General features: G+C 41.0%; 1 protein-coding gene and 1 long non-coding RNA gene across 4 annotated transcripts in view; one reads left to right on the top strand and one right to left on the bottom strand.

The window, feature by feature from the left end:
• LOC123382292 lies at positions 1 to 24,984 on the top strand. Of its 2 annotated transcripts, none has more exons than XR_006590475.1 (5): positions 1 to 270; positions 1,900 to 1,989; positions 17,639 to 17,752; positions 19,648 to 19,816; positions 24,843 to 24,984. It is a non-coding gene; the product is annotated as an uncharacterized LOC123382292 (long non-coding RNA). The 2 variants fall into 2 exon arrangements; XR_006590476.1 differs by lacking the exon at positions 1 to 270 and adding an exon at positions 445 to 499.
• Positions 9,406 to 27,902, bottom strand: part of LOC105259655 (zinc finger protein 420-like) — a 125,404-nt gene continuing 106,907 nt past the window's right edge. The window contains exons 18-20 of one of the 2 annotated variants that reach the window (XM_045046183.1): positions 25,830 to 25,956; positions 25,238 to 25,333; positions 9,406 to 12,784 (exon numbers count right to left, since the gene is read on the bottom strand). In XM_045046183.1, the coding sequence (XP_044902118.1) occupies positions 10,908 to 12,784; positions 25,238 to 25,333; positions 25,830 to 25,956 (2,100 nt within the window). In that variant the 3' untranslated portion in view covers positions 9,406 to 10,907. Of the gene's footprint in view, positions 12,785 to 25,195; positions 25,334 to 25,829; positions 25,957 to 27,902 lie in introns of those variants that run through there. The other variant, XM_045046184.1, reaches the window with a different exon arrangement.

Raw genomic sequence — 27,902 nt, 5'->3', positions numbered from 1 at the left:
TGAGAGTCTGTCTATTGGTCAGGGTGAGAGCATTGGTGCTGCTTTAACTACAAGCTCCAGGTGATTCTCAGGTGAGGTCAGGGTGAAGCACGAGGATTCGCAGGCATATTTGGGAGGGCTGGGTCTGCCTTTCAGTAGAAGAGATGATGATAGTCTGGCAGGGACTTGGAAGGGGCAGGTCAGTGCAGCCCCATTCTCTGAGCTGTGGCAGGAAGTGTGGCTGTCTGTAGGAGGGGAAGACATCTGAAACCGGGAAGGAGAAACTCACAGGTAAGTGTCCAACGGAGGAGCTCCTTTATTCTGAATCTCTCCTGTGACAAAGTCAAGGAGAAGGCAGCGTTTACTGCATTTCAAGATTCTTCTGCCTCTGAGGTGATGAAAGCAGGTGAAGAGGCTGTGGTGAGGCCTTTAAAGGCCTACAGGTGTGATTTCTCCACCTACTAGCACCTCAGAAAGCACTTGAGAGCAGAAGGGAGAGGAAGAAATGGCTGCTTCTCAGGTAAATCTTGTCCTGACTGAGCTCAGGGCCTGTGTCCTCATCTCTTACTGAAATGCTATGACTGTAGAGCTTGAAAACATTTTTTTTTTTCTTAACCTTTGATGGACCTATCTGGCAAATTTCTTTTGAACTAGTATTTATCCCTTTTATGATAGTCAAATTCAGCTCTTTAGGACATTCCTGTGTTACATGCCTGGGCCTTCTCTCCATTCTCTCCAACTGGGGTTTCCATACAGCATGAGGACTTGTACCATGAATTCATGAACTGCAACTATTGAAAATATTCCCTCTGTGATAGATCCATGTGGTTCTGTGTTGATACCCAAGATTCTCACTGAGATGGGTCTGGTTTCAGGACCCCAGTGAAGGGGGAGAATATGTAATATTTAGGGACTGTCTGGGTGTGGCCTGAGTCTATGTAAACTAGGTAATGAACATGAACAAACAAAACAGATGACTGTTGGGCCCCAAATAAGTGGGTCTTTGGAAAAGAGAGCCTTGCTGTTGAGATTTCTTAAAGAAAGAAAGAGGGAGACTATTTAAAATACACTAAAGATGGTAGGACATGGAACCAATATGTTGCTTGAAATTCGTATAAAGCTGCTGTATTTTGCATGTTTGGAATTATACCATGATTTGTGTTTGGTTTGTGTTTTTGGGAACTGTATCACAGCAGCAATGAGTCGTTCTCTGCATCAGGACACTGGTTATCAATTTGATTTGTTACAGTTCATGTTGACTTTATTCACTTGGTTCAGGGTCTCTCTCCCAGATTCACCCAGAAAGTGAAAGCTCTCACCTTTCTTTACTGGAGATCCTGGCCTTTGCAAATAAAAGTTCATATTAGTCCTTGATCTCTTAAGATTCCACTTTGTTCTGCATATTGTCACAGATATTCTCTCATTTATCACTCTTTTATTTTCAGCAAAAGGCAGTCAGTATCCTATAATTATGGTATGTTCAAGTATCTTAAAATTCCATAAAGGACATCATTTCAAAAAGGAACTAATAAGGCATTTGTTGGCGTAAAGGAGGAAGTATTCATGATGTTTTATCTTTACTTGAACCTTCCCTTTGCCCTGAGGTAATATGATCCTCACTCTAGATTAGATATAATTCTAGGACCTAAATGGCATGGAATATTGTTGTACACATTGCACAAGCAGCTATCTATTCTTTATTTTGACTCACTAGTACTTCAAATTGGAATTAAGGAGTGGAACATTGAAAAGACTTCCAAAGTGCTCTAAAGAGGCCACCAGGAAACAGGGTTGGGAGAAATAATTTTGTATATCGTTTGTAATATGCTGTCTTCTCTGATAAACATAATGCTTGAGTTGAAATCCTAGATTCTCCGGCAAGACTCATGTTTTTTGTTTTCTTTTGTTCTTGGTAAATAGGTCTTGCTCTCTCTGGATCTGGTCAAGATTTCTGGAAAAGGAAAGAGCCCTGACATGTGAAGAGCAAGGAGACATTACCCACACATGCAGGTAAGTGGGAATGAATGCACCAGATGACAGAGGTAAGGGCCAAAGATCAAAGGAGAAAACTTGACCTTAAACTGTGGTTTTGAAAGCTCTGCTTCAATGGACTGATTCTGGAAACCTGGGTTTATTTCTGTGGTGGTCACAGAGGGACCTATCCTGCCTCCCTCTTGTCATGTTCCTGCATCCTCTAAAGAATTCCCTTCTGTGCCAATGTCTTCCATGGCATTCACAGTGAAACCCAAATGCCTCCCCATGGCCAGTGAAGGACTGTGGGATCTGATGGCTATTCCATTGCTTTTGGGTGGCATGTGAAAATCTCTACACATAGGCAGTTTCTAAGTAGAGGCCCCAATGTGATTTACGCCTCGCCCACTTTTGGGTACTCTTGTCTGTTGCAGACATGCACAAACTCTGGTACATCAGGAATGTGTGGGTAAATTGAATCTCCCATATCAAATAGTATACAGAGCAGCCTTCCCCATAGAGGTTTCCCTATTGACCAGACCCTATACTCCATCCTCAGAAATCTACCTGGGAGCATGGTGCTTGGGTGGCTCAGTCAGTTAAGCGTCCAACTTCGGCTCAGGTCATGACCTCATGGTTTGTGGGTTCGAGCCTTGCTTTGGACTCTCTGCTGACAGGTCAGAGCCTGGAGCCTGCTTCGGATTCTGTCTCCCTCTCTCTCTCTGCCCCTCCCTGGCTCACTTGCTTGCTCTATCTCTCTTAAATAAACATTAAAAAAAAAAAAAGAAAGTACCTGGGAGCCTCAGTGTTCACATTGGCCTCACAATGGAATACATTGGGCCACTTCATTAATACCTAATTGATGCTAGGCCCCATCAAGAACTAAGTGCCAAAATCTTTGGGGTTGGGACACTGGAGATGGTAGTGCAAAAAACTACACAGGGTATCCCAACGGGAAGGCAAAGCTGAGAAGAACTTCTCTAAATGTTGCTTGTCAAAATTTCATGTATATACCAATCACTTCAGGTTACCATTAAAAAAGATTCTAGGGCCCCACAGTCAGATATCATGACTCCCTAGGACTAGACGAAGGTCATTAGTTTGTACTTTTAACAGCCATTGAGGCTGGTAACCCAAGACTACATTTCCAGTAGCACTAAACTAGAGAAAGCAGAAGAGCACACCCGAGCCCCTTGCACCCAACCATCTTATCTCAACATAAACACTGCTGTTACCAGTGTGAAGATTAACAGCTTCTGGAAAGATGACCTTTTCTGCTCATCCTCTGCAAGTTGGAAAGGGACTAGATAAGGCAGGGGTGTCTGAGCAAGGCTGTTTGGGGTACATAATAGGTACTCATTCTTGAATGTTAATGAGCATCTTTTCCATGCTCTAGGTATAGGAGGATGCAGTGTGTCCAAGATACTGTGCAGGGAATCAGACCCACATTACATGAGTCAATCTTTCCAAGTACCTTGGGAGTTGGGTACTGCACATTCATTTTTTCCAGGTGGGTTTTGGATGCTGGGTGAGCCTTCCTGGGATGAGAGATGGCTTCTCTTCTTTTTCATCATCAGTAATCTTGAAACAATGTTGGATATAATGGCACAAATAAAGAGAAAAGATTGGGAAAGAGAAAAGAAGGGTGGATTAGAGGGATATTTAATAGGCCAGTAATTTTCCTTACCTATTTGGTTAATTTTATTAAAGAATATTTTTTAATGTTTATTTTTGAGAGAGCAACAGAAAGAGAGAGAGAATGAGTGGGGGAGGGGCAGTGAGAAGAGACACAGAATCTGAAGCAGGCTCCAGGTTCTGTCAGCACAGAGCCCAAAGTGGGTCTCCAACCCACCAAATGTGAAATTAAGACCTAAGCAGAAGTCAGCGGCTTAACCATGTGAGCTGAGCCTCCCAGGCGTCCCCAGGCGCCCAGTGTTTGGTTAATTCTAAATGTGGACTCTCAAAGGATGTCCCGGGAACGGAAGATGGGATGCTTTGGGTTACCTTGGAAGCACTGTTTTAACCAGATAGGTGAAAAGGATTCACCAAGTTGTAAGTGCTTGACTCTCCTCTATCTGAGTCTGAGCCTCAAGAAATTTTGAGCATCAACTTGGGCCACCCAGTAGGTGGAGCTGCCGGAAACTCTGTCCTCTGAGCTGTTCTTTGAAAGGAGGATCAGGGACTGACTGTGGAGGCATGGAGGGCAATATCAGGGCCCAACAGGTCATCTTTGACAGAATCTGAAGGGAAAATTCTCTGTTGGGCTTTGCAAGCTGCATTTAGGCAGAGGGTCTCTTCCCAGTGCAAATTCAGGGGTAGCTGAGCTCTGTGCCCAGTGTTAGGCCTGAAGTATGGATCAGGAATGGGGCTGGGGGTGGTGTGAGAAGGGCTACTGGAGGTGGGATTGATGGGTCTGGTTGAGCCAAGATGCAAGGCTGGTGCTGGGGAGCCCTGGGCAGGTGAAAGGAGAAGCCCGTGACTACAGGTTTAGTCCCAAGAGGAAAGGTCTATGCTACAAGTCCCCTGTGCGCATGTGCCACACTTGGTGGCAACCTATCTGCGCGGGCGCGGTGGGGAGCCATTACCAAGAGTGAAGTCTGGGCAAGTGAGGGCAGAGTTTTATTGAGGTCTTAGGTGCACGTGCAAGAGTGAGCAGCGAGGGGCAGGGAAAGAGGTCACAATGACTCTTAGGCTCACAATGCAAGTGGGCAAAATGGCTTCCATTTTGATATTGTGCGGTGGTAAATGATGAACTGATGTACATTCACATTTTCAAGGGTTAATTTGACCATTTAATTGATCTATTCAGATGATTGGGCATGTTCCACTTGTAGGAGGTAGTGATAAGGATTTTACAGAAAAGAGGTGGAAGCCAATGAAGGAGAGTGTTTCATTGCACACGTGTACCTTAAGCATTTCCTTGATTTTTGGAAGGCCTATTTGACTGTAATTGCTTAAGTTCATTTTCTTCCTTTCCAGTGCAGTGACTGCGAATTAAGTCACAGTTTCCCTACAGAGGCTTTGGTGGCATTAGAACCACTGCAGGCTATGGCTTCCCTATTTAACTGTGGAAACATAGTTGGTAGGATATCATGTGGTCTTTGTTTTAAATCCATTAGCAGGGGACATGTAGAAATAGTCCATTCACTGTAAGAATGCAGTCATGATGATGCAACAATCTCCAGAACTACCCAGTTAAGTCACATGTGTTCACCTCAAAGATCACATTTCATGATGTGTGTGATAGGAAGAGACAGACACATTCAACAATGTAAGCATATAAACAAGAAACTGTTGGAACAAGGACGTTTTCTTTACAATTACCGTGGTATATGATGCATTTTTGTTTTTGTGAAATTGAATTCTACTGGTGTGAAAATACCACCCTCATGTAGCATTAAGAAAATCAATTTGAGAATAAGTTTGATGTGACAATATTTACAGAAACATTGAACCAAGCACAAGATATTTTAGCGCCCGTGTGTTACTCAATTTCAAGTGCAATTTCACATACACTCTGAATTTGCATAAGAGGGAGGATCCACCTCTACTTGAAAAAGTTATGTGTGAAGATCTAGCTATTTTTGACAAGAATTAATGTTACTTTTTATTTAAATATTTTATAAGCATATACTTTATAATTTTCATATTATAATTAATGATATGCCTAAGGTAGTTGTTTTCTATTACTACCATAACCAGTCATCATGATTTTAGGAGGGAATGTAAACACAATTGTGTTGTTAATAAATGTGAATTTCAGTGGACTTGGCTTTACTTTCTGTTCAGGGTCTTGTGAGGTTAAAAATCAAGGTTTCATGAGGCAAATATATTCTGGGTCACCACCCTCATTCCCTTATCCTTATGTATGCACAACCACTAGTCTGCTTAGGTTTTTTTTTCTACTTTTATTCAGAGAGAAGCTGTACACCTTAGTGTAATATGTGTCACTTAAGGATTTGATACATGTATATATTGCAAAGTATTTACCATAAATCTAGTTAACATCCATCACCTCACAGTTAGAAATTTTTTTTTTTAAATTTTTTTTTCAACGTTTATTTATTTTTGGGAGAGAGACAGAGCATGAACGGGGGAGGGGCAGAGAGAGAGGGAGACACAGAATCGGAAACAGGCTCCAGGCTCTGAGCCATCAGCCCAGAGCCTGACGCGGGGCTCGAACTCACGGACCGCGAGATCATGACCTGGCTGAAGTCAGACGCTTAACCGACTGCGCCACCCAGGCGCCCCACAGTTAGAAATTTCTTGGGTGTGGTAAGAAGTTTGAGGAGCTACTCCCTTTAGCATCTTTCAAATAGGCAATACAGTATTGTGAATTAAAGCCAGCATATACCTTATATATGCATCACATTATCTACTTCTCTGACAGGGGCCACAAATATTTTTCAAGTCCTGGCTTTAGGAATGTTGGATTTTGTTGAGTTTTCACACTTGAGATTTTTATTTTGTTTTGTACTTCTGAATGACTTCTGCTTTTATGTCACTGTGGTTGAAAAAGATACTTGATGAATTTTTTAAGTTTGTTCCTTTGGAGATAAAGAGCACCAGAGTGAGCATACGAGCAGGGGAGGGACAGAAAGAGGGAGAGAGAGAGAATCCCAAGCAGGCTCCACCCTGTGATTGTGGAGTCTGGGGGGGGTGGGGCTTAAACCCAAGAACTGTGAGATTGTGACCTAAGCCAAAGTCAAGACTTGGACACTTTTGAGCCACCCAGGCACCCTGCTTCATACGATTTCAATCTTAAATTTATTAAGATTGATTTTGTGACCCAGCATGTAACATATACTACAGAATGTTCCATTTGTACATGAGAAGAACGTGTTTCTTGCACCTGTTGGATGGAATGTTGTAAGACACCTACTTAATGGCATTGAAGTCTGATATTATTGATTTTCTGTCTGGATAATCTACTCATTATGGGAAGGTGCACTATTGAAGTCCCCTGCTAATATATCTTGTCTTTTTCTCTATTCTTGTCTGTTAATAGTTGCTTTATATTTAGGTGCTTTTGTGTGGTGTGGACAAATATTTACCAAAGTTCTATCCTTGTGTTGAATTCATTCGTTTAGTTTCTATTAGTTCTTTAAAAAAATTTTTTTTTAAATGTTTATTTACTTTTGAGAGCAAGAGAGAGCTTGAGTGGGGGAGGGGTTGAGAGAGAGGGAGACACAGAATCTGCAGCAGGCTTCAGGCTGTGAGCTGTCAACACAGAACCAGATGTGGGGCTCAAACTCAGACCGCCAGATCATGACCTGAGCCGAAGTCAGCAGCTTATCTCACTAAGCCACCAGGCACCCCTCTATTCTTTTTTTTTTTTTTTTTTAGGGAAACCTGGTTATATTTCTTTAAAAAACACTATAAAAGATTTCTATATATATATTTAACAAACAAAAGTAGTTTTTAAAAATAAATAACTCTAATGTACCAAATGTTGACCACAACAACACAACAATCTGATGCACAAAAAGATTATTATGTACCTCAAGGAGAAAAAGCAACAAAAACAATTAAATGTCTTGTCAATGCAGACACTACATGAATATACAAATCTATTGGTTTAATGTAACAAGGACACATTCTAAATACATGCATTAGCTACCTTTCTGCAACATGAAAGGATTCCTGTTTTCTATTTGGTGAATACATATATAATGCATAAAATCTTTAGTAACAGGTACTGGAGGTCTACAAAGTGTGAACCAAGTAGAATGTAAGGTTTTCATCTATCATTTCAGAAAGAACCCAACATGAAATAAATCCACTATCACAAGTATTGCAAAGGTGATCCATAAAAAGTGATGACTGACGGGGCGCCTGGGTGGCGCAGTCGGTTGAGCGTCCGACTTCAGCCAGGTCACGATCTCGCGGTCCGTGAGTTCGAGCCCCATGTCGGGCTCTGGGCTGACGGCTCGGAGCCTGGAGCCTGCTTCCGATTCTGTGTCTCCCTCTTTCTCTGCCCCTCCCCCTTTCATGCTCTGTCTCTCTCTGTCCCAAAAATAAATTAAAAAAAAAAAACGTTGAAAAAAAAAAGTGATGACTGGCAATTTCATACAAAGAAAAAGTCCTCAGAGATGAATGTTATGAATTTGACAGACAGGTAATTTGGTAACCTGCCTGAAAGGACCAATAACTTATTTGGGGGCTTAAAACATCAGATAACAATGCAAATTAATTGATATGTGAGAGGAAAAAAATGCAGTGTATTAAAGCAAGAGGTTAGCAAATGGAATACTGTGGAAAAGATTTATTAGCCTCTACAAGTTGGTTTTGAAAACCCATTGGTCACTTGTTACAGTCAAGTACCCAGATTTTCATTGCAACATTTTCCCACACTCATCAAAACCTGGAAGCAATAGGTGTTTCTCAAAGTGTCATTCACTGTTCTTTTATTTCCCCCCAACCCTCAAATCACAGGAATAGGTTTTTGAATATCAACTAGCCATTTAGGAGCCTCCTCAGGTACAGATCTTCATAAACATTACACAAGCTATAATTCAGATACCTGCACAAATACCACCAACATTAATGGAAAAATATGTTGGTTTTCAAAGCGTTAAACACTACACGAGTTACACGCACACACTCTTGGTGTCCTTGCAAACAAAAATGGGTGAACACCTTATTGCCATTCTGCCAAACACCACATAACTAAAAACGCTCCATGAGGTGACCCCTCTATTTTGTAAGGACATGCACTATGACTTCTTAGTCTTGGGCTTAAAGTCTGTTTTGTCTGATGTAAGCATGGCTACTCCACATTCTTTTGTTTCCATTGACATGGAAGATCTTTTTCCACACCTGTGCTTTCAGCCTGAGTGTGTTCCTAAAGCTGAAGTGAGTCTCTTGAAGGCAGCACGTATCCTTAGTTTGTGTACTTCTTTCCTTTCAGCCAATGTATCTTTTGGTTGGAGAATTTAGTCCCTTTATATTTAAAGTAAGTATTGACACAGGTATGGATGGAGTTACTCTTGTCATTGTTTTCCAGGTTTTTAGCTGTTGTAGAATTACTTGCCCCTTTCTTATCCCTTTGGTCTTTTTCTTTGTGATTTGTTGATTTTCTAGAGTGGTGTACTTTGATTCCTTTCTCTTTATGTTTTGTGTATCTACTACAGGTTTTGCTTTGTGGTTACCAGGAGGCTTTAAGGAGACATGTTATAAAAATCTATTTTGTTAACACCTTAATTTTGCATACCGAACACTTTGAGACCTGAGGTAATTCTTAAAAGATGTCAGTGTACAATCCTATGCCATGTTAGGGAAGAGTTATTTACTCCCTTTCTGATATGTGTGAAGGTTTCTTCCTTTCAACCACATCAACTGGTATTCTCTACTTTTTTTTTTTTTAAATGTTTATTTATTTTTGAGACAGAGAGAGACACAGCATGAACAGGGGAGGGTCAGAGAGAGAGGGAGACACAGAATCGGAAACAGGCTCCAGGCTCTGAGCTGACAGCAGAGAGTCCGGCGCGGGGCTCGAACTCACAGACCATGAGATCATGACCTGAGCCGAAGTCGGACGCTTAACCGACTGAGCCACCCAGGCGCCCTGGTATTCTCTACTTCTAACTACATCTGTTAAGAACTTGTCTCAGTATGCGCCTGGACTGCACAAAACCAATAAACAAAACATTTTATCTGTAACATTCAGAAACGTTTTCAGTTTTAATAAATGTTCAAGAATGACGTTCAGAACACCCATTTCATAATAACTTACATCAGTGTTAGAAACATAAGTGACATCTCCAGTTAGGTTTGTTCATAGATTGTACATGATACTGTCCTCCATCTTCCATGGAAAATCAGGTATGCAGGAGTCCCACCTAAGAGGGAAGGGCATCTGATATCTTTGATGCAGGAAGAATCAGCCACATACTTTCAACACCCACTGGGAATCCGTGAATTTTCTGAAGTGATTTGGGAGCACAAATACATTAATACTTGTAGTCAACATCTTAAAGAGGGCCAAGGTAAAACAAAAACACGTTGAAATTACTTATTCCTATGCAAAAACCAGCCCCGTGTCTATTTTCAGGCATACCTGCATATTCGATATCTAAGTGTTCAGCTTTGTTTTATCCCATATGGTTAAGTATTTTTATGGAGAATAATGTCTGAATAGAGTGACCGATGTACTCCTTTCTACTGTGAATTGTGATGTTTATTGACAGTTGATGTTCAGATAACTGGATGACTAACTATACCTTTCAGGTTACTTTCCTCTCTGTATGGTTTTGTTTTCCAAAGTGTATACTTAAAAAGGTCTTTCCTTATTCATACATTATCCCCAAGTAGGCATTTGGAGATACTGAATCATGACTGAATTCCAGTTAAAGGCATGGCCACTCCCTTTACATGTTATACTTTTGTTTTTGTATCATAACTATGATACTGAGGCAGTTGTGAGGTCCAGCTAGAGGTTTGCCACATTCATTACATTGGTAACGTCTCTGTGCAACAGGAAGTATGGTAATGAGTAAGGCTTGAGCAGTCTGAAACGTTTTTTACCACATTCTTTGTAAGTTTTCTCTGCAGTATGAGTTCTCTGATGTTGGGTGAGGCTTGAGTACTGATTAAAAAGCTTGCCAAATTCTTTCTTTGGTAAGATCATCTCCAGTATATATTCTCTGATGAAGACTCAGGGTTTAAGCTTTGCTTTGGTATCTTGCCACATTCCCAATGGGTATCATTACTCTCACTATGAATTATCTGATGTGGAATAACAGTGGAGCAGTCCTTAGAAATTCTGTCATAGTCTGAACATTTAGAAGATTTGCTCTAGTATGATTTCTGTGTTAATAAGTCAAAGTTGAACAGTAATCAAAAGTTTTCCCACGCTCTTTACGTTGGTAAAGTTTCTCTCCAAGATGAATTCTGTGATGTACATTAAGATGTGCCTGGGGGGAAAAGGCCTTGCCACATTCATTACATTGGTAAGGTCAATCTCCAGTATGAATTTTGTGATGGTTGGTAAGGCTTGAGTGATGCGTAAAGGCCTTGCCACATTCTTTGCATTGGTAAGGTTTCTCTCCACTGTGAATTCTGTGATGTCTCTTAAGGGCCGATTGACAGTTAAAGGCTTTGCCACATTCTTTACATTGGTAAGGTTTCTCTCCACTGTGAATTTTGTGATGTCGAGTAAGTTCTGAGTGCCCTTTAAAGGCCTTGCCACACTCTTTACATTGGTAATGTTTCTCTCCAGTATGAATTCTGTGATGTACACTAAGATGTGCCTGGCGGGAAAAGGCCTTGCCACATTCTTTACATTGGTAAGGTTTCTGTCCGGTATGGACTCTGTGATGCATATCAAGATGTTCCTGGCGGGAAAAGGCCTTGTCACATTCTTTACACTGGTAAGGTTTCTCTCCACTATGAATTCTGTGATGTCTCTTAAGGGCCGATTGCCAGTTAAAAGCTTTGCCACATTCTTTACATTGGTAAGGTTTCTGTCCAGTATGAATTCCTTCATGTTGTCTAAGGGATGATTGCTTGTTAAAGGCCTTGCCACATTCTTTACATTGGTAAGGTTTCTCTCCACTGTGAATTTTGTGATGTCGAGTATGTTCTGAGTGCAATTTAAAGGCCTTGCCACACTCTTTACATTGGTAAGGTTTCTCTCCAACATGGATGCTGTGATGTACATTAAGATATGCCTGGCGGGAAAAGGCCTTGCCACATTCTTTACATTTGTAAGGTTTCACTCCAGTATGAATTCTGCGATGTTGTATAAAGTTTGAGACGAACCCAAAAGCCTTGCCACATTCTTTACATTGGTAAGGTTTCTGTCCAGTATGGACTCTGTGATGTACATCAAGATGTTCCTGGCGGAAAAAGGCCTTGCCACATTCTTTACACTGGTAAGGTTTCTCTCCAGTATGAATTCTGCGATGCGTCTTAAGGGCTGAGAGCCAGTTAAAGGCTTTACCACATTCTTTACATTGGTAAGGTTTCTCTCCAGTATGAATTCTGTGATGTTCTGTAAGGACTGAGGCCCGGGAAAAGGCCTTGCCGCATTCTTTGCATTGGTAAGGTTTCTCTCTACTATGGATTCTCTGATGTAACTTAAGGGCTGAGCACCAGTAAAAGCCTTCATCACATTCTTTACATTGATAAGGTTTCTCTCCAGTATGAATTCTGTAATGCTTTGTAAGGGCTGAGGGCCGGGTAAAGGCCTTGCCACATTGTTTACATTGGTAAGGTTTCCCTCCACTATGAATTCTGTGATGTGTCTTGAGGGCTGAGTGCCAGTTAAAAGCTTTACCACATTCTTTACATTTATAAGGTTTCACTCCGGTATGAATTCTGCGATGTTTTATACAGTTTGACAAGTACCCAAAGGCCTTGCCACATTGTTTACATTGGTAAGATTTCTCTCCAATATGGATTCTGTGATGTACATTAAGATGTGCCTGGCGGGAAAAGGACTTGCCACATTTGTTACATTTGTAAGGGTTCACTCCAGTATGAATTTTGCGATGTTGTGTAAAGGTTGAGAGGTGCCCAAAGACCTTGCCACATTCGTTACATTGGTAAGATTTCTCTCCAGTATGGATTCTGTGATGTCTCCTAAGGGCTGTGCGCCAGTTAAAGGCCTTGCCACACTCTTTGCATTGATAAGGTTTCTCCTCAGTATGAATCCTGTGATGTTCAGAAAGTTGTGAATGATGCCTAAAGGTCTTACGACATCGTTTACCTTTGGAAGGTGTCTCTGCAGTATGAATTCTTTGATGTCTTGTAAGGGATGAGGGCCGGGTAAAGGACTTGCCATCTTCTTTATCTTCGTACGTTTTCTCTCCAGTATGAATTCTTTGATATCCTGTAAGGGTTGAGAATTGGTTAAAGACATTGCCACATTCTTTACATTGGTAAGGTTTCTCTCCAATATGAGTTAACTTATGTTGAGTAAGGGTACAATTTAAAGCTCTTGCCACACTCTTCACATTCGTAAGGTTTCTGTCCACTATGCAGTTGCTGGTGGTCAAAGGCTTTGCCACATACGTTACTATATAACTTTCCTCTCCCGTACCAGTTGTCTGACCTGTACTCAATCTTGATGAATGACTAAACATGCTCCCAGGTTGATCACATCTGCAATGGTTTCTTCCCTCATGAATCCTCTGATGACCACCAACATTGGAAGACTGGTTAAGAATTTTCCCACATTCAATATATTTATAAAGACTCTTTCTCTTAGGGATACTCCTGTGTGGATAAGGTTGGCGCTTTGATAAAAGACTTCCCCGTATATATTACATTCATCATCGTTCTCTGGAAAAGGAGTCCCCAGATACCTTTGCCCTTCACCCTGCCCAACCTCGATCCATTCTGTTATTAAGTATACATTCTCAAGGGAACTGTGTTTATATCTACTCATGACCCTTTTTGGAACGAAGCATCAATGCATGACTGTGGCAGGAATGTCTCGGTGCCATGTGAAAATATAGCTGACTGAGATCAAAAAAGAGAAAAGTAAAATCATTCTGGGGTACTACTCTCAGAGGAATGTACTGACAACTTCTCATATAGAACCTTAAAATCAATCAGAATATCAGGAAGACAGCTAAGAAGAAATCACCAGGACTTCCTTCTTCCATGGACACGTAAACTTGCACACAAGGCATTGACCACATAGCTTAGTCGAGAATTCTGTAGCATCTCTTGCTGTAGCACAAATCACGTTCTTGTCTCTCAGAAAGTGAAGAAAGTACCGTATGTGCTCAAAATTAGCAGAAGAAAGGCAATTGAAACCTAAGACAGAAATGAAAACTGTAGAATAAAGCAAAAATAGGAACAATCACCAACTTCTGAAAAGTTGGTGTTCAGAAAACCCCCCAAAGTCAACAGACCTGTCTCTAATGAAGTCAGAACGATAGAGAAGACAAACTAAAATCAGCAGTGAAGAAGTGAAGGCAGACACAGTATAACTGATCCCATAGAAATACAAATAAATCTAGCCCACAATAGATAATTATCTGGCAAGAAGTAGATAACAAAGAATGGTTATGACTTTCCAAAAAGATAAAACCTACCAGGACTCCATCATGAAGACATCTGTCTGTCTCTCTCCCTAGCGACCTAGCTACCTACTTACCTACCTACATATCAATCTGGGGTGTTTAACACAGCATAGAGATTTTGGGTACCTGGGGGAAAGAAAGGTGCATTTTGGCACACCGTTCAAGTTCATTTGGAGAGTAGAGCAAGAGCCCCGGCATGTACCACAATGGCACTTTGACGCCCTCCCTTACAGCCTTGAGAACTGTACCAGTATTCTTGTGGTCAGAAAGCAGCTCCTGCCCAAGATTTTGGAGGAAAGATCATTCTCCTCTTTTCCACATGCCCAAGAAATGATTGTTACAACAACTGTGCCTCTGATTTTGAAGAACTAGACATAGATAGATTTCCTCGTATTTGGAGTGTCAGGAGGGGAAGTTGGCACAGCTCCACAGGGTAAGAGGGCTTGATTATTTACAACGGGTGGTCTGCCTTGCACATTTGGTCCTTGCAGGCCTGTCCTGGCAGAATCATTGGTTGCCAGGACCAGAGGCAATACTGGGGCTCAAGCCTCCATCGTCTGGGGAAGGGCTCATTTGAGATGAGGTAGACTGTGGGCAAGCAGCATCTCAGTTTCCAGGTAAGAGCTAGCCAGTAGATCCTGGTCACCTCAGGGTGGTTTTCTATGGCTTGGGGCACATTTTGAATGTAATGGCATTGGGCAGGATATTATTGAACACCTGCCAACAATTGTGATATAATGAGAACTACGGTCCAAGGGGAGAATACTGGTTGTTGCTTTATTGGAATAAGCTATTTTCTTAGGTGACACTAATATTTACACTGACTTTCAAGTTTTTAATAGATCCTAAGGAAGAGAATCTTAAAATGATAGAAATGTCTCCCTCCTATCATTTAAAGGATTATAAATTATTATCCGTATAATTATCCATGTATCCACCTATTAATACTCTACCAAAATACAAAGCTCTCTTTCCTTAGGTACTCTCCAAAAGTGTTTTTTTTTTTTTAAATGCAATTATAAATGCAGATTATTTTCCTCCTTCCTTATAGTTGGGCATTATTCCACTTCATTGGTTTTCTACCAAAGGATTTTGGGTTGTTCCCAATCTTTGGCTTTTACATAGGGGTGGTGAATACTTGAAGGTCACTGTTGTGCAAGTTTGCAAGTACTGTGTAGGTAAATTTGAGGGAAAACTGTTAGCGAAGAGATGAAAAAGCATACACAATTTTGCTAGATATTACCCAAATTGCCTTCCACAGGTACTAAAAGAATTTCACCCCCAATAGCAAGCTTGCCTGTTTCTCCCCAAGGTCACCCAGAATGATTGGCACTATTTTGCTGATCTTTTAAGGCACATAGTCTGAGTTCAGTATTTCTGGCTTGAGTCTGCTTCATAGGCCAGCAGTTGTGGCTGTCTCAAATTTCCCTCAGCTAGTGCACCCTTCCCACAATCACCTGGCAATGAATGTGTGTGCAAATGTAAACTGGAGAATTGGGAACCCAAATTCCGCAATGTGAATGAAACACACAAAACAGTCTTTGCCTTTAAGGAGCGCCTGGGTGACTCAGTAGGTTAGCATCAGACTCTTGATTTTGGCTCCTTTCATGATCTCATGGTTTGTAACATCCAGTCCCTTCTCGGGCTCTGTGCTGTCCATACAGGGCCTGCCTGGGATTCTCTTTCCATAAACAAATAAATATTAAAAACAACAACAGGGGTGCCTGAGCCCCTCAGTCATTTGAGCAATTGAATTTGGCTCAGTTCACAAACTCGTGGTTAGCCAGTTCAAGCCCCACATTCAGCTCTGCAGGGGGAGAAGGAAATACCAAGGAAAAAATAGAAATTCATAAAATAGTTAGGGCACCTGGGTAGGTCAGACTGTTAAGCGTCTAACTCCTGATTTCAGCTCAGGTCATGATCCCATAGTTGTGGGATCAAGTCCCGGGTAGGGCTTCACTCCTGGTGAGGAGCCTAAGAGTCTGTCTCTATCACTCTGCCCCTTGCCCCAGCTTGCATGCACGCTCTCTCTCGCTCAGAATAAATAAACAAATAAGAAAACTATAAACTTAAAAATTAGAAATGAGAGACCAGAATAAACAATAACATGGAAAATAATGCCCAGGTTTCTCAAAACAAACAAAAATGGAAATTCTCCAACTCCATTAACTAAGAAAAAAGGAGAGGTAACAAGCACCAAATGGAGAAATGGAACAGAAACCTCACAACAGATAACCACAGAAATATATAGTGTGATAACAGATCACTATCAACAATGATATACTAACAAGTTAGACAAAGTAGAAAAAAAATTAATTTTAAAGAACGCACAAGTTACCAAGATTGAGAAATGAATTTTGAGCTCAAGAAATAAGGAATCTTCTTAGACCATCACAAATATACAAGTTGAATTTGGAATAAAAAACCTCCCAGCAGAGGAAAGCCTACAGCCTCTTGCCTTCATTGGTCAATAGTAACAAACATTAAAAAGAAAACCAAATTTAGGGCACGCTTCATCAAAATCTTAAAAATAGAATAGAAGGAACCCATTCAAAATAACCCTAGGAGGCCAGCATGACCCTGGTACCAAAGCGGGGTAATTGCCACAGAAGAACAAAATATCTGGTTTGTCCATCCTAAGTATTGCTACTCTGGGTTTCTTTGGACCTTCATCTGCATGAGGAAGGTTTCTCTATCACCCTCACTTTGTATCTTTGTCTTCAGGTCTGCATGGAGTCTCTTGTAGGCAGCACATAAGATGGGCCTGGGCTTTATTTTTTGTTGTTTTTGTTTGGTTGCTTTATTCCATCCAGAGACCCTATGTGTTTTGATTGGAATGTACAGTACGTTTTCACTGAAAGTATTTATTGATGCATACTAATTGCCATTTTATTACTCCTTTTGTCATTGTTTCTAGAAACTTTCTTGATCCTTTTTCTGTGTCACTTTTGGTGTCTTCTTTGCACTTCAAGATTCCCCTTTGACATTTCCTGCAGGGCTAGTTCAGTGGTGAGGAATTCCTTGAGCTTTTGCTTGTCTGGGAAACTCTGTCTCTCCTTCCCTTCTGAATGATAGCCTTGCTGGATAGAGAATTCCTGGCTGCCTATTTCTCCTAGTCAGCACCTGGAATAGATGATGCCACTCTCTTCTGGCTTGCCAAGTTTCTGTTGAAGAATCACCAGGTAACCTTATGGTTCTCCCTGATAAGTGAAAGATGTCTTCCTGCTTTGAAGAGTTTTTATCACCGTATTTTGAAAATTTAATTCTAATATATCTTGCTGTGGGCCTGCTTTTGTTGATTTTAATGGGAGTTCTCTGTGCCTTCCGGATTTTTTTTTTATTTAAAAAAACTTTTTTTAAGTTTTTACTTTTGAGACAGAGAGAGACAGAACATGAACAGGGGAGGGGGAGAGAGAGAGGGAGACACAGAATCTGAAACAGGCTCCAGGTTCTGAGCTGTCAGCACAGAGCCTGACATGGGGCTCAAACACACGGACTGTGAGACTGTGACCTGAGCTGAAGTCCGACGCTTAACTGACTGAGCCACCCAGGTGCCCCTGTGCCTTCTGGATCTGTTTCCTTAGCCAGAATAGGGAATTTTTTGGTTATTATTCCTTAAAATATGTTTTCTACCTCCTTTTCTCTTCTTCCAGTACCCTTCTAGTACTATTCCAAAATTTACAAGTACTCCAGATGATTCTGATGAAAGCTAACTTTGACAGCCTCTGCAGGAACTAAGTCAGAGATCATCCTTGACTTGACCACAGGTAAGTGACTCTTAGAAATCTGTTTGTGATCATGGTCGTGTGGTCTCACACTCACCATACACAAGAGGTTTACTTTCTTCATAAGTAAAACTGACTCTAATAACACAATCTGTACAAAACATTAATACATGTTATATGTTGTAAAGAGACCAAATATAGCCTTCTCACTATAAATCTGTACTTGCTGGCTTCTACTCTAAGACCATCAGTAATTGCAGGTTTATGCGGTTCTTTCTCAGCAGTCCATGTGCATGTAGAATAAATCCCCGTGCATTACGTTTAAGGATATTCTAAATTTAAGGGCTAATTTCAGGGCAAAGTGTGATGGCCTTTTTGTCAAATACTGTGAAACATATCACAATTCTGGTCCAAGACTTGGAGGGAGTAGTGACTTGGGGAGGAGGGCCTTCCCTGAATGGAAACAGAAAGACTTCAGATCCAGTTCTCTAAGTCCTATCAGATTTACGTTGCCTCCTTTGCTGCATGCAACATGGTTCGATGCATGTTGGTGGGGCAGGTACACTGGGACATGAGTGAGCAAGTATGAGGACAATCACGGGCACAGAAAATGCCAGAGCAAAGAAATAACCAGTATAGCGTATACTCTAGGGTGCTTGAGGTATTTTTTTTTTGTTCATTATAATTTTTCTATTATTTTTTAAATTTACATTCAAGTTAGTTAACATATAGTGCAACAATAATTTCAGGTGTAGATTCCTTGATGCCCCTTACCCATTTAGCCCACCCCTCCACCACAACCCCTCCCATAACCCTCTTTTCTCCATATTTAAGAGTCTCTTATGTCTTGTCCCCCTCCCTATTTTTACACTATGTTTTCTTTCCTTCTTTTGTGTTCATCTGTTCTGGGTCTTAAAGTCCTCATATAGTGAAGTCATATGATATTTGCCTTTCTCTAATTTAGCTTAGCATAATACTCTCCAGTTCATCCACGGACTTGCAAATGGCAAGACTTCATTACTTTTGATTGCCGAGTAATACTCCTTTGTGTATGTATATATGTATGTATACATACATATATATATATGTGTGTGTGTGTGTGTGTGTATACATATATACACATACACATAGACTCCACATCTTCTTTATTCATCCATCGACGGACATTTGGGGTCTTTCCATACTTTGGCTACTGGTGATAGTGCTGTTATAAACATTGGGGTGCATGTGCCCCTCTGAAACAGCATACTTGTATCCCTTGGGTAAATACCTACTAGTGCGATTGCTGGATAGCAGGGTAGTTCTTTTTTTTTATTTTTTGAGGAACCACCATACTGTTTTCCAGAGTAGCTGCACCAGTTTGCATGTCCACCAGCAGTGCACAAGAGATCCTCTTTCTCCACATGCTTGCCAAAATCTACTGTTCCCTGAGTTGTTCATGTTAGCCATTCTGATAGGTGTGAGGTGGTATCTCATTGTTCCTACATCACTCTTTAAAATGAATATTCCTTACCTGACTTTGCCAATAGGCCTATGGTATTATGGAAAGACACAAGTAAAAGATACACAATCAGTTCTCTCACTTACTACACTCACATGCATACATGTTAAAATGCTAATATGCAAAATTAACACCCATCACAGGACATCAGCAGTGGAGAATAGGAAGGACCAGGAAGTTGCTCCTCCATGGAGACAGAAATGGACTAAATTACCTTGTGAGTGCTCCAGAAGGCAATTAGGAGAACCCCACCCAGGCAGGCAAGTACAAAAGACAAAGAAAAACATCAAAGAGACAAAGTTTGTGACACTGGGCCACAACAGCTACTCACCCTTCCTGACACTCCTTGGCAAAACTGTGTGGAAACAGTTACCTCTCATCAGGAGGCAAAAACACAGGAGTGACATCTATGTTCAGTGATCTGGCTTTTTTGCAGGTGCCTGAGGGACTTATTTCTGTCATGAAGGACGTGGAAGCAGAGAGAATGAGGGCACCTGCTGGATGCACTGTGATGGCTGCTCAGAAAACAGGTGAGCTTTTGTTTACACACTGGAGAGACTACAGAGCTGAGGACAACAGAGGAAGGTATCATGAGCTCTAAAGAAGTAAGTATACTTCCGTAAACTGGGAAATTCCAAAAATTCAGACATTACCAATTACTTGTGTTCTCCTGTACAAACAAGTTCATAAGCCTAAACCCAGAGTTTGTTTTCTTAAATTCACTAATCTCAACAAAAGACCACAAGGCCATAAAGAAATAGAAGAACTTGTTTCACTCACAGGAATGAAATAAATCTCCAAAACTGACCTTGAATTAATTAGGACGTATTAATGGTAAGACCAAGAACTCAAGAAGAAAACATCATAAGGATGCCTATGGAGGAAGAAGAGAAAGCAGACAGGTAACTAAATGAGAGCAGAAAAACTATGCATGACCAAAATGTAAACCCAAAGAGACAAAGTATAAGAAACAATCACCCAGAATTTGGGAGCTCAAGCGGAGAATCTTTGAATTTAAAAATATACTAAGGAGTCAGCAACAGACTTTTCAAGCAGAAGAAAGAACTGGGCAACCTGAAGACCCCTTGTTTTAAATTACCTAAGAGGACCAAAGAAAAATGTGGAAAAGAGCAAAGACTCGGGATACATGGGATACCTACAAGTGGACCAATGTGTACATTATGGGGACCCCATAAACAGAGCAGAGTGAACGGGGGCAGCGAGTTTCCACGAAGAACTAAAGTCTTGTAGTTCCCCTGTATGTGGAAAGGAGAGACAAACTCACAAGCACAGTAAATTCACAGTAGGATAAGTATCAATGGCGGGAGATGGGTGAGGGACAATTTGCTTGGTGATGGCTATTAAGGAAAGCACTTGTTATGATGAGCACTGTATGCAAATGATGAGCCACTGAATGAATTATACTGAAATCCATATTGCACTGCATATTACCTAATTAAAATTTAAATAAAAATTGAAGGAAAAAAGACAAGACATGAACACAGTTGTAATTAACCGACCAAAAATGACCAGTGAAAAGAGAATTTTGAAAAGCTTGACAAAGGCAACTTATCTTGTACAAGAGAGCTCCTACAAGATTGTTAGTGGGGTTCTCGGTAGATGTTATAGAAAGAAGAGCATTGAACGATGTATTCAACTACTGAAAGATCAAAAAATATCCACCAAGAATACCCTACCTGGCACAGCTATTTTCCATGCATGTAGAAATGAAGACTTTGCCAAGGCAAAACCCCTCTAAGTTTACCAGCAGATCTGTCCTACAAGAAATGGTTTTTTTTAACTTTTTTAAAAAATGTTTTTATTTATTTTTGAGACAGAGAGAGGCAGGGCATGAGCAGGGGAGGGGCAGAGAGAGGGAGACACAGAATCCGAAGTAGGCTCCAGGCTCCGTGCTGTCAGCACAGAGCCCGATATGGGGCTCGAACTCACAGACTGTGAGATCATGACCTGAGCCGAAGCCGGACGCTCAACCGACTGAGCCACCCAGGCGCCCCTACAAGAAATGTTAAAGAAAGTCCTTCTAAGGGCACCTGGGTGCGTCGGTTTTTCAAGTATCCAACTTTGGCTCAAGTCATGTTCTCACGGTTTGTGACTTCGAGCCCTGTGTTACTATCTTGCTGACGACTTAGTGCCTGGAGCCTGCTTTAGATTCTGTCTCTGTGTCTCTCTCAAAATATAAATAAACATTAAACATTTTTTAAAAAAAGTCCTTATTGAACTAAACAGATTCTAAACAGTAACTGAAAACACATGATAACCTAACGCTCTGCGAAGTATAAATATTTACACAATTATACAAACCTGTAGTGTTGTAACAAGGTAGGACACGTCACATTTATTTCTGCTACAGTCTTTTTCTTAAAGCATAAAAATCAAATCTAGGTAATAATATATGCAATATAAAAATAGAATTTATGATGTCATCAACATAAAGTGGTTGCAGGTGCAGAGATAAGTAGAAGAATTTGTATAAAATTGACACTATTGGCTTAAAACAGTGTGTTAGGGCCATGAAGGTGGCTCATTCGGTTATGTGTACAATTCCTGATTTCAGTTAAGGCATGGTCTCCCAGTTTGGGAATTCATGTCCTGAGTTGAGGGTTGCTTCAGTGGCTCATTCGGTTAAGTGTTGAACTTCAGCTCAGGTCATGATCTGGGGGTTCATGAGTTTGAGTCCCGCATTGGACTCTATGCTAGTAACAGCAAGGAGCCTGGAGATCCAGATTCTGTGTCTCCCTCCCTCTCTGCCCATCACCGGTGGGGGCTTGGTCTCTCTCTGAGGAATAAATAAACATTAAAAAAAAAAAGCAAAAAAAAAAGCAAGCCCTGTGTTGAGCTCTGCACTACAGCGTGTATAAAGGTTTGTTATACCTTTAAGATGCTTTAAGTAATCTCTAAGGTAACTGGAATGAAAATACATACAGACATTACATTCACCAATAAATACATGATGAAATTCTATTAGCATGATAACTCACCTAAACAGGATACAACATTAATTTACCACTAATCAAGGAAAGAAATACACAAGATGAGTCACAAGTATGCATAGGTAATACTGCTACAAATACATAGATACTTTTATTAGCAAAGGATATAAAGCTGATCTTATCTGAGTTAGACTTACTCACATTGTCCAAAAACATTAGGAATTGAAAATTGTCACCCTATGGGGCACCTGGGTGGCTAAGTCGCTTGGGAAACCAATTTCATTCAGGTCATGATCTCACAGATAATGAGTTTGAGCCCCACATCGGGCTCTGTGCTGACAGCTCAGAGCCTGGAGCCTGCTTCAGATTCTGTGTCTCCCTCTCTCTCTGCCCCACCCCCACTCACATTCTCTCTCTCTCTCTCTCTCTCTTGCCTTCAAGAGTAAAATAAGACATAAAAAACATAAAAAAAAATTGTGACCCTAAAACAAAATACAAAGGTAAAAGCAAAATCCCACCTAAACAATGCTGTGGGAAGTTCCATACAATAGGAAGCACATTATTATGGAATGGCAAGACCAGACAAATGTAACCCAAAAAATTCTACATAAAAATGATGAAGTATTTAACAGAAGCCCATGATAAATGTAGATATTTTTTAAAGCTTATTTTGAGAGAGAATGCTCTCCTAAAACAGAGGACAGAGAAAGAGGGAGAAAGAAAGAATCCCAAGCAGGCTCCACGGTGTCAGCTCAGAGCCCAATGCAGTCCTCAGACTCATGAATCATGAGATCATGACCAGAGCCCAGGCTCCCCTAGCTATAGCTCTAATTTTCAACTGTGACTGTGTACCCATGAAAAAGGAACATTTTCAATTAATGGCATGTCTTCACGGGCATTACAATTGTCAAGAATGTTCCTTAAAATCAACCATGGAAACCTCTAATGAAAACTTTTGTGAATTAAGCACTTGAGACATTAAACAATGTGTTATGTTAATAGATCCCTCCTATCACACAGATTTCAGGGTATAATCCATTGTTCATTTTTTTAATGTTTATGTATCTTAGACACAGAGAGAGAGAGAGAGAGAGAGAGAGAGCGAGAGCGAGAGCGAGAGCGCGCACAAGCCAGGGAGACTCAGAGAGAGGCAGACACAGAATCCGAAGCAGGCTCCAGGCTGTGTGAGCTCTCAGCACAGAGCCAGACATGGGGCTCAAAGTCACAAACTGCAAGATCATTTCCTAAGCTGAAGTTGAAGGCTTAACCTAACTATAGGCAGGTCCCCTATAATCCAGTCTTTAGAATCAAGCAAACAAAAACCTTTCATTTCTTTTTTGTGAATGTTTAAAAAGTTTGAGAGAGAAAGGGAGAGAGGGAGGGAGGGTGGGAGAGAGAGAGAGAGAGAGAAGGGAATTCCAAGCGGGCTCCACACTGGGTACAGACCTGGACTTAGGGCTTAAATTCAAACCATGAAGTCATGACCTGAGTTGAAATCAAGAGTCAGATGCTCAATCCTCTGAACCACCCAAGTGCCCCCAAACCTTTCATTTCTAAATAAACAAACACAATCAAAAATGGAAAATAGGCCAACAATCGCTTTATAAAAAAAATCTTTGGTATTAAATTCAGATACATTCTGACGAAAGTAAAAAAATAATAAGTGATTTTTACTCACGTGAAATTACATTTATCATTAACCCTTTTTCTAAACATAGGACGTTTCCTAATTGTCTGCCTCACTTCTTATAAAGCAAATACCCATGGTATATCAGGACTTTTGATATAATACATCATAAAGGAATCTCCTATATAACGACTCAGAGTGAAAACATATGACAAATTCACAGAGACTTCATATTATACAAGATAAGTTCATAAAAGGATTCAATTAAGAAATAAAGTAACAATTGAGACTTTATTATAGGCTGTGAGTTTTCACTTCTAAATATCCTAGCTCCCCTATGGCATTAATTTATATAGAATTATATGAAAATAATAGGTGCTTTAAATTATTTCACCATTGAGGATTGCAAAACATCGAGTGGAAATTTCTTATTTTACTTAATACAAAGGAAATGAAAGTTTATTTAGACAGAGAGATAAAGAGCAGTGTGGAAAGGGCAGAGAGAGAGAGAGAGAGCGAGCGAGCAGGGAGGGGGGAGGGAAGGAGGGCCGGTAGGAGGGAGGGAGAAACCAAGCACCATCTGGGCTGTCAGCCCTGAACCCTATGTGGGGCTTGAACTCAGAAACCCTGAGATCATGCCCTGAGTCAATCCAAGAGTTGGACTCTTAACCAACTGAGTCACCCAGGCATCCTGAACTTTCTTTCTTTTTTTTTTAATATTAATTTTTGAGAAACAGAGAACATGTGCCAGAGGGACAGAGAGGCAAAGGATCCCAAATGGGTTCTTCACTGACAGCAGAGAGGCTGATGCAGGGCTCAAATTCAAACTGTCAGATCATGGCTTGAGCTCAACCCAGGCACTTAACCAACTGAGCCAACCGGGCAACCCAAGAAATGAACTTTTGAAGTGAAACAAAGAATGAGATTTCCTCATATTAGGGAGTTGCTTTATCACCTGATGTGATTACTGGGTCTGTAGTTTGTATGATTAAAATGAAAGCCACCTTAATCCTGGAAAGGATCAACCCGAAAACTTGTGATGTCTCCCTCTAGCGTTCCTGGGATTTCTGCACCTCACCTCAAGGTGCCCACCACTATCCTGACACACTTCACACAAGAAGCAAAACAGAAGTCAGAAATGCATTAGCGTACAGTTCCTCAGAAACACAGAGATTTCCGCAAGACCTCAAAGCAAATGGAGAACCAGTTAGATTTTGGAGGACCTCACTGTGGATGTGAAGAACCCTCAGTGGAACTGAAGGAGAATCCTTAGAGAATGGAAAGCATGGTATGTTGGAAAGCAGATGTCCCATGTGAGAGGAAGAGCTCTGAAACTGGCCTTTTCCACCTAATTTCCATTCAAGGAGAGCTGCTCAACCACATTCTGAGGTCCAGTTCCTCCTTCACGACTGGACCTCACCTCTGTCATCCGCTTCCTTCCCACCTACCTGGGTGTGTAGCTACTGTCTCCTTTCTCTTCACGGCCCAGACATCCTTCTTGTGTTCCAAAAAGATGACCAGGTCTGGCTTTGACACAACAAGACCTGTTTATTAGAAAAAAAAGAATGTGAGTGTGGTTGGGGATTCTAACTTCTGATCCACTATTGTGCTTAGTAGAGCAGAGAGGACAGAGTAGAAGCTTGAAATGATTTCCCAAATGCTGTGGGCCAACATCCCCTTTAGAACACGCAGGATGAAGTTTCCATGTTCAGATCTTGACCTCCACTTCCGAGTATTACCATGACAATAATGAGTAGAAATCGGTATTTAAAACAAAAAAGACACCGTTTTATGCCACTTAGCCGTTAGAATTGTCATTAATGTACAGAAATGATGATGTTACCCTAAGGAAGGGAAGGTAAAGCTGAAAAGGAAACACCATGAAGATTTTTCTGTACATCCACAAACCCCTACTTCTTTCCCTGACTGCAGGGATCTGAATCCCAGTCATGCAAAGAGGAAGATTCCAAGAGACAGTCTTCAAGGGAAGGAACAAATCCCTGAGTATGGTTTGGGCAATGTGGAAGGAGTTATCCTCACCCAAGAAAAGGAGGTGTCCATAGTTCTCTAACATCACATCCCTGTACAGTTCCCACTGACTGTGGTTCAGGCACCGCAACTCTTTCTGAGAAAATTCTATGGCCACATCCCTGAATGTCAGCAATCCCTGCAATAAAAAACACAGTTATCAAGTGGCCACAGGCAGAGTTCCTAATGCTAGGTCAAATGAAAGAGGCAGTTAATGTCACCAGCCGGACTCCGGACTCCAAGACCTGACTTTAATGCTTGTGCTTGTACCCACCGATCTTAGTTCCACACTTTACTTAACCTCTTTTTCTATCTTATCTTTTACTTCACAAAAAACTCCCCATGGGTATAGTCTCCTGTAGTGGAAACAGAAACCATCCAACAAAAGGTCATGACTGCCCTGAGGAAGAGCTTGGATGAGCTCAGTTGGAGATTAACCCCTGACTCACACCTAAGCAAACGCATAATAGACTAAACTATGGAGTGAGTACAGGTACCTTCATCTCATACATACATTTTATTTTACATCTTATGTCTTTGAGTGAGATAGAGCATGCCCAAGTGGGGGTGGGGCAGAGAGAGAGAGAGACAGAATCCCAACCAGGGTCCATGCTCAGAGTGGAGCCTGATCTCAGGACTTTCATCCTGACCTGAGCCTAAATTAAGAGTAGGACGCTCTATGGACTCAGCCACCCAGGAGCTCCCTTTTACCTCATTATAATACTAAAATCTCACCCAAGGAGGAACACAAACCTCATTTCCTATGAAATATGCAGAGTATGTACACAACTGTTCTCTTAAGGCTTATGTGCAACCTTATACTCCACTTGGCATAAGATGATGGCCTCCCCTTTCTGAATATCCACGCTAACCCTAAATGAAAGGACACCATTCCCCCTTCCTCCGTGAGTATCTGATTTGGAAGTTCCTCCCTGTGATTTCCTTGTTTCTTGTAAATTATTTTTGCTTTGCTCACATCCTCACCTGGTATAGTTTTTTGTGATTCACCAACGACTGAACTTCTGTTAGTTCAGTTAGATCAGGAGAACTGGTTCTGGGTTAGGTGAGGTTCCTACTTGGTGAGGTAAGATTATTTGCCACCCAGTATTATGCTCTAGTATATTCTTTACCTTGGAGGTAGGAACCTTTACAAATACTGTGTTTCTTCAAGAGAATTTGTAAAATGAAGGCATCAACACAGGCATGTACATTTTGAATACTGTATTTACATCATACAGTACATGTGCTATCTATTTCTTCAATGGAGAGTTCTGGGGAGTGACAAATGTATTTAGCATATTCTAATATGAATTAGAATTTCACAACAGGACCTTGGGGATCTTGTTAAAATGCAGATACTGCTCATGAGTTCTAGGATGGGGTAGATGTCTGCATTTCTAACAAGGCATTAGTCTATGGGCCAAGAGATACATATTTCAATAACGAAGAAGTAGAACTCAAAGACAAGAACTTTTGGAGGACTTGGAACTGAATGGGATTCATAGCAATTACAGGTTCTACTAGAATAGCAAGAATGGCAATAAACCTTTCCAAGCATTTCCTGGTTAGTAGAGAGCATTCACAGTTTTTCATAACTTTTTGGAAAATAAATCATATTCTAAGACAACAGACACATTATTCTTCTATTTCCATGTGAATATTTTTTCAAGCATCCAGTACGTGGTAGGGATCAGGTTTTAACCCAGGTCATCTGACCTGGAGTTGACCTAAAATGACACCCAAAATATACGGAGGGGCCCCAAACCAAATGACCATAGCAGGTGTCAAACCTGAAGAATGATGGAAAGAAGGTATGCACACAAAATTGATCACCTTTATACATTCCATGCTCACATCCATAAATATTCAAAGAAGTTGTATAGATATTAAACATAGAAAAGTATACTGGTGTCTAGGAAATATTTTCAATGAAGGACACCTGGGTGGCTCAGGTGGTTAAGTGTCCACCTCTTGAATTTGGCTCAGGTCATGATTTCACAGTTCACCAGTACAAACCCCACCTCAGGCTCTGTGCTGACAATGTGGAGCCGGCTAGGGATTGTCTCTCTCTGCCCCTGCCTCTCT

This window comes from Felis catus, chromosome E2, assembly GCF_018350175.1.
Source record: "Felis catus isolate Fca126 chromosome E2, F.catus_Fca126_mat1.0, whole genome shotgun sequence".
Classification (NCBI taxonomy): Eukaryota; Metazoa; Chordata; class Mammalia; order Carnivora; family Felidae; genus Felis; species Felis catus.
Note: the sequence above shows the minus strand (reverse complement) of the source record. Positions and strands in the feature narration are given on the sequence as shown.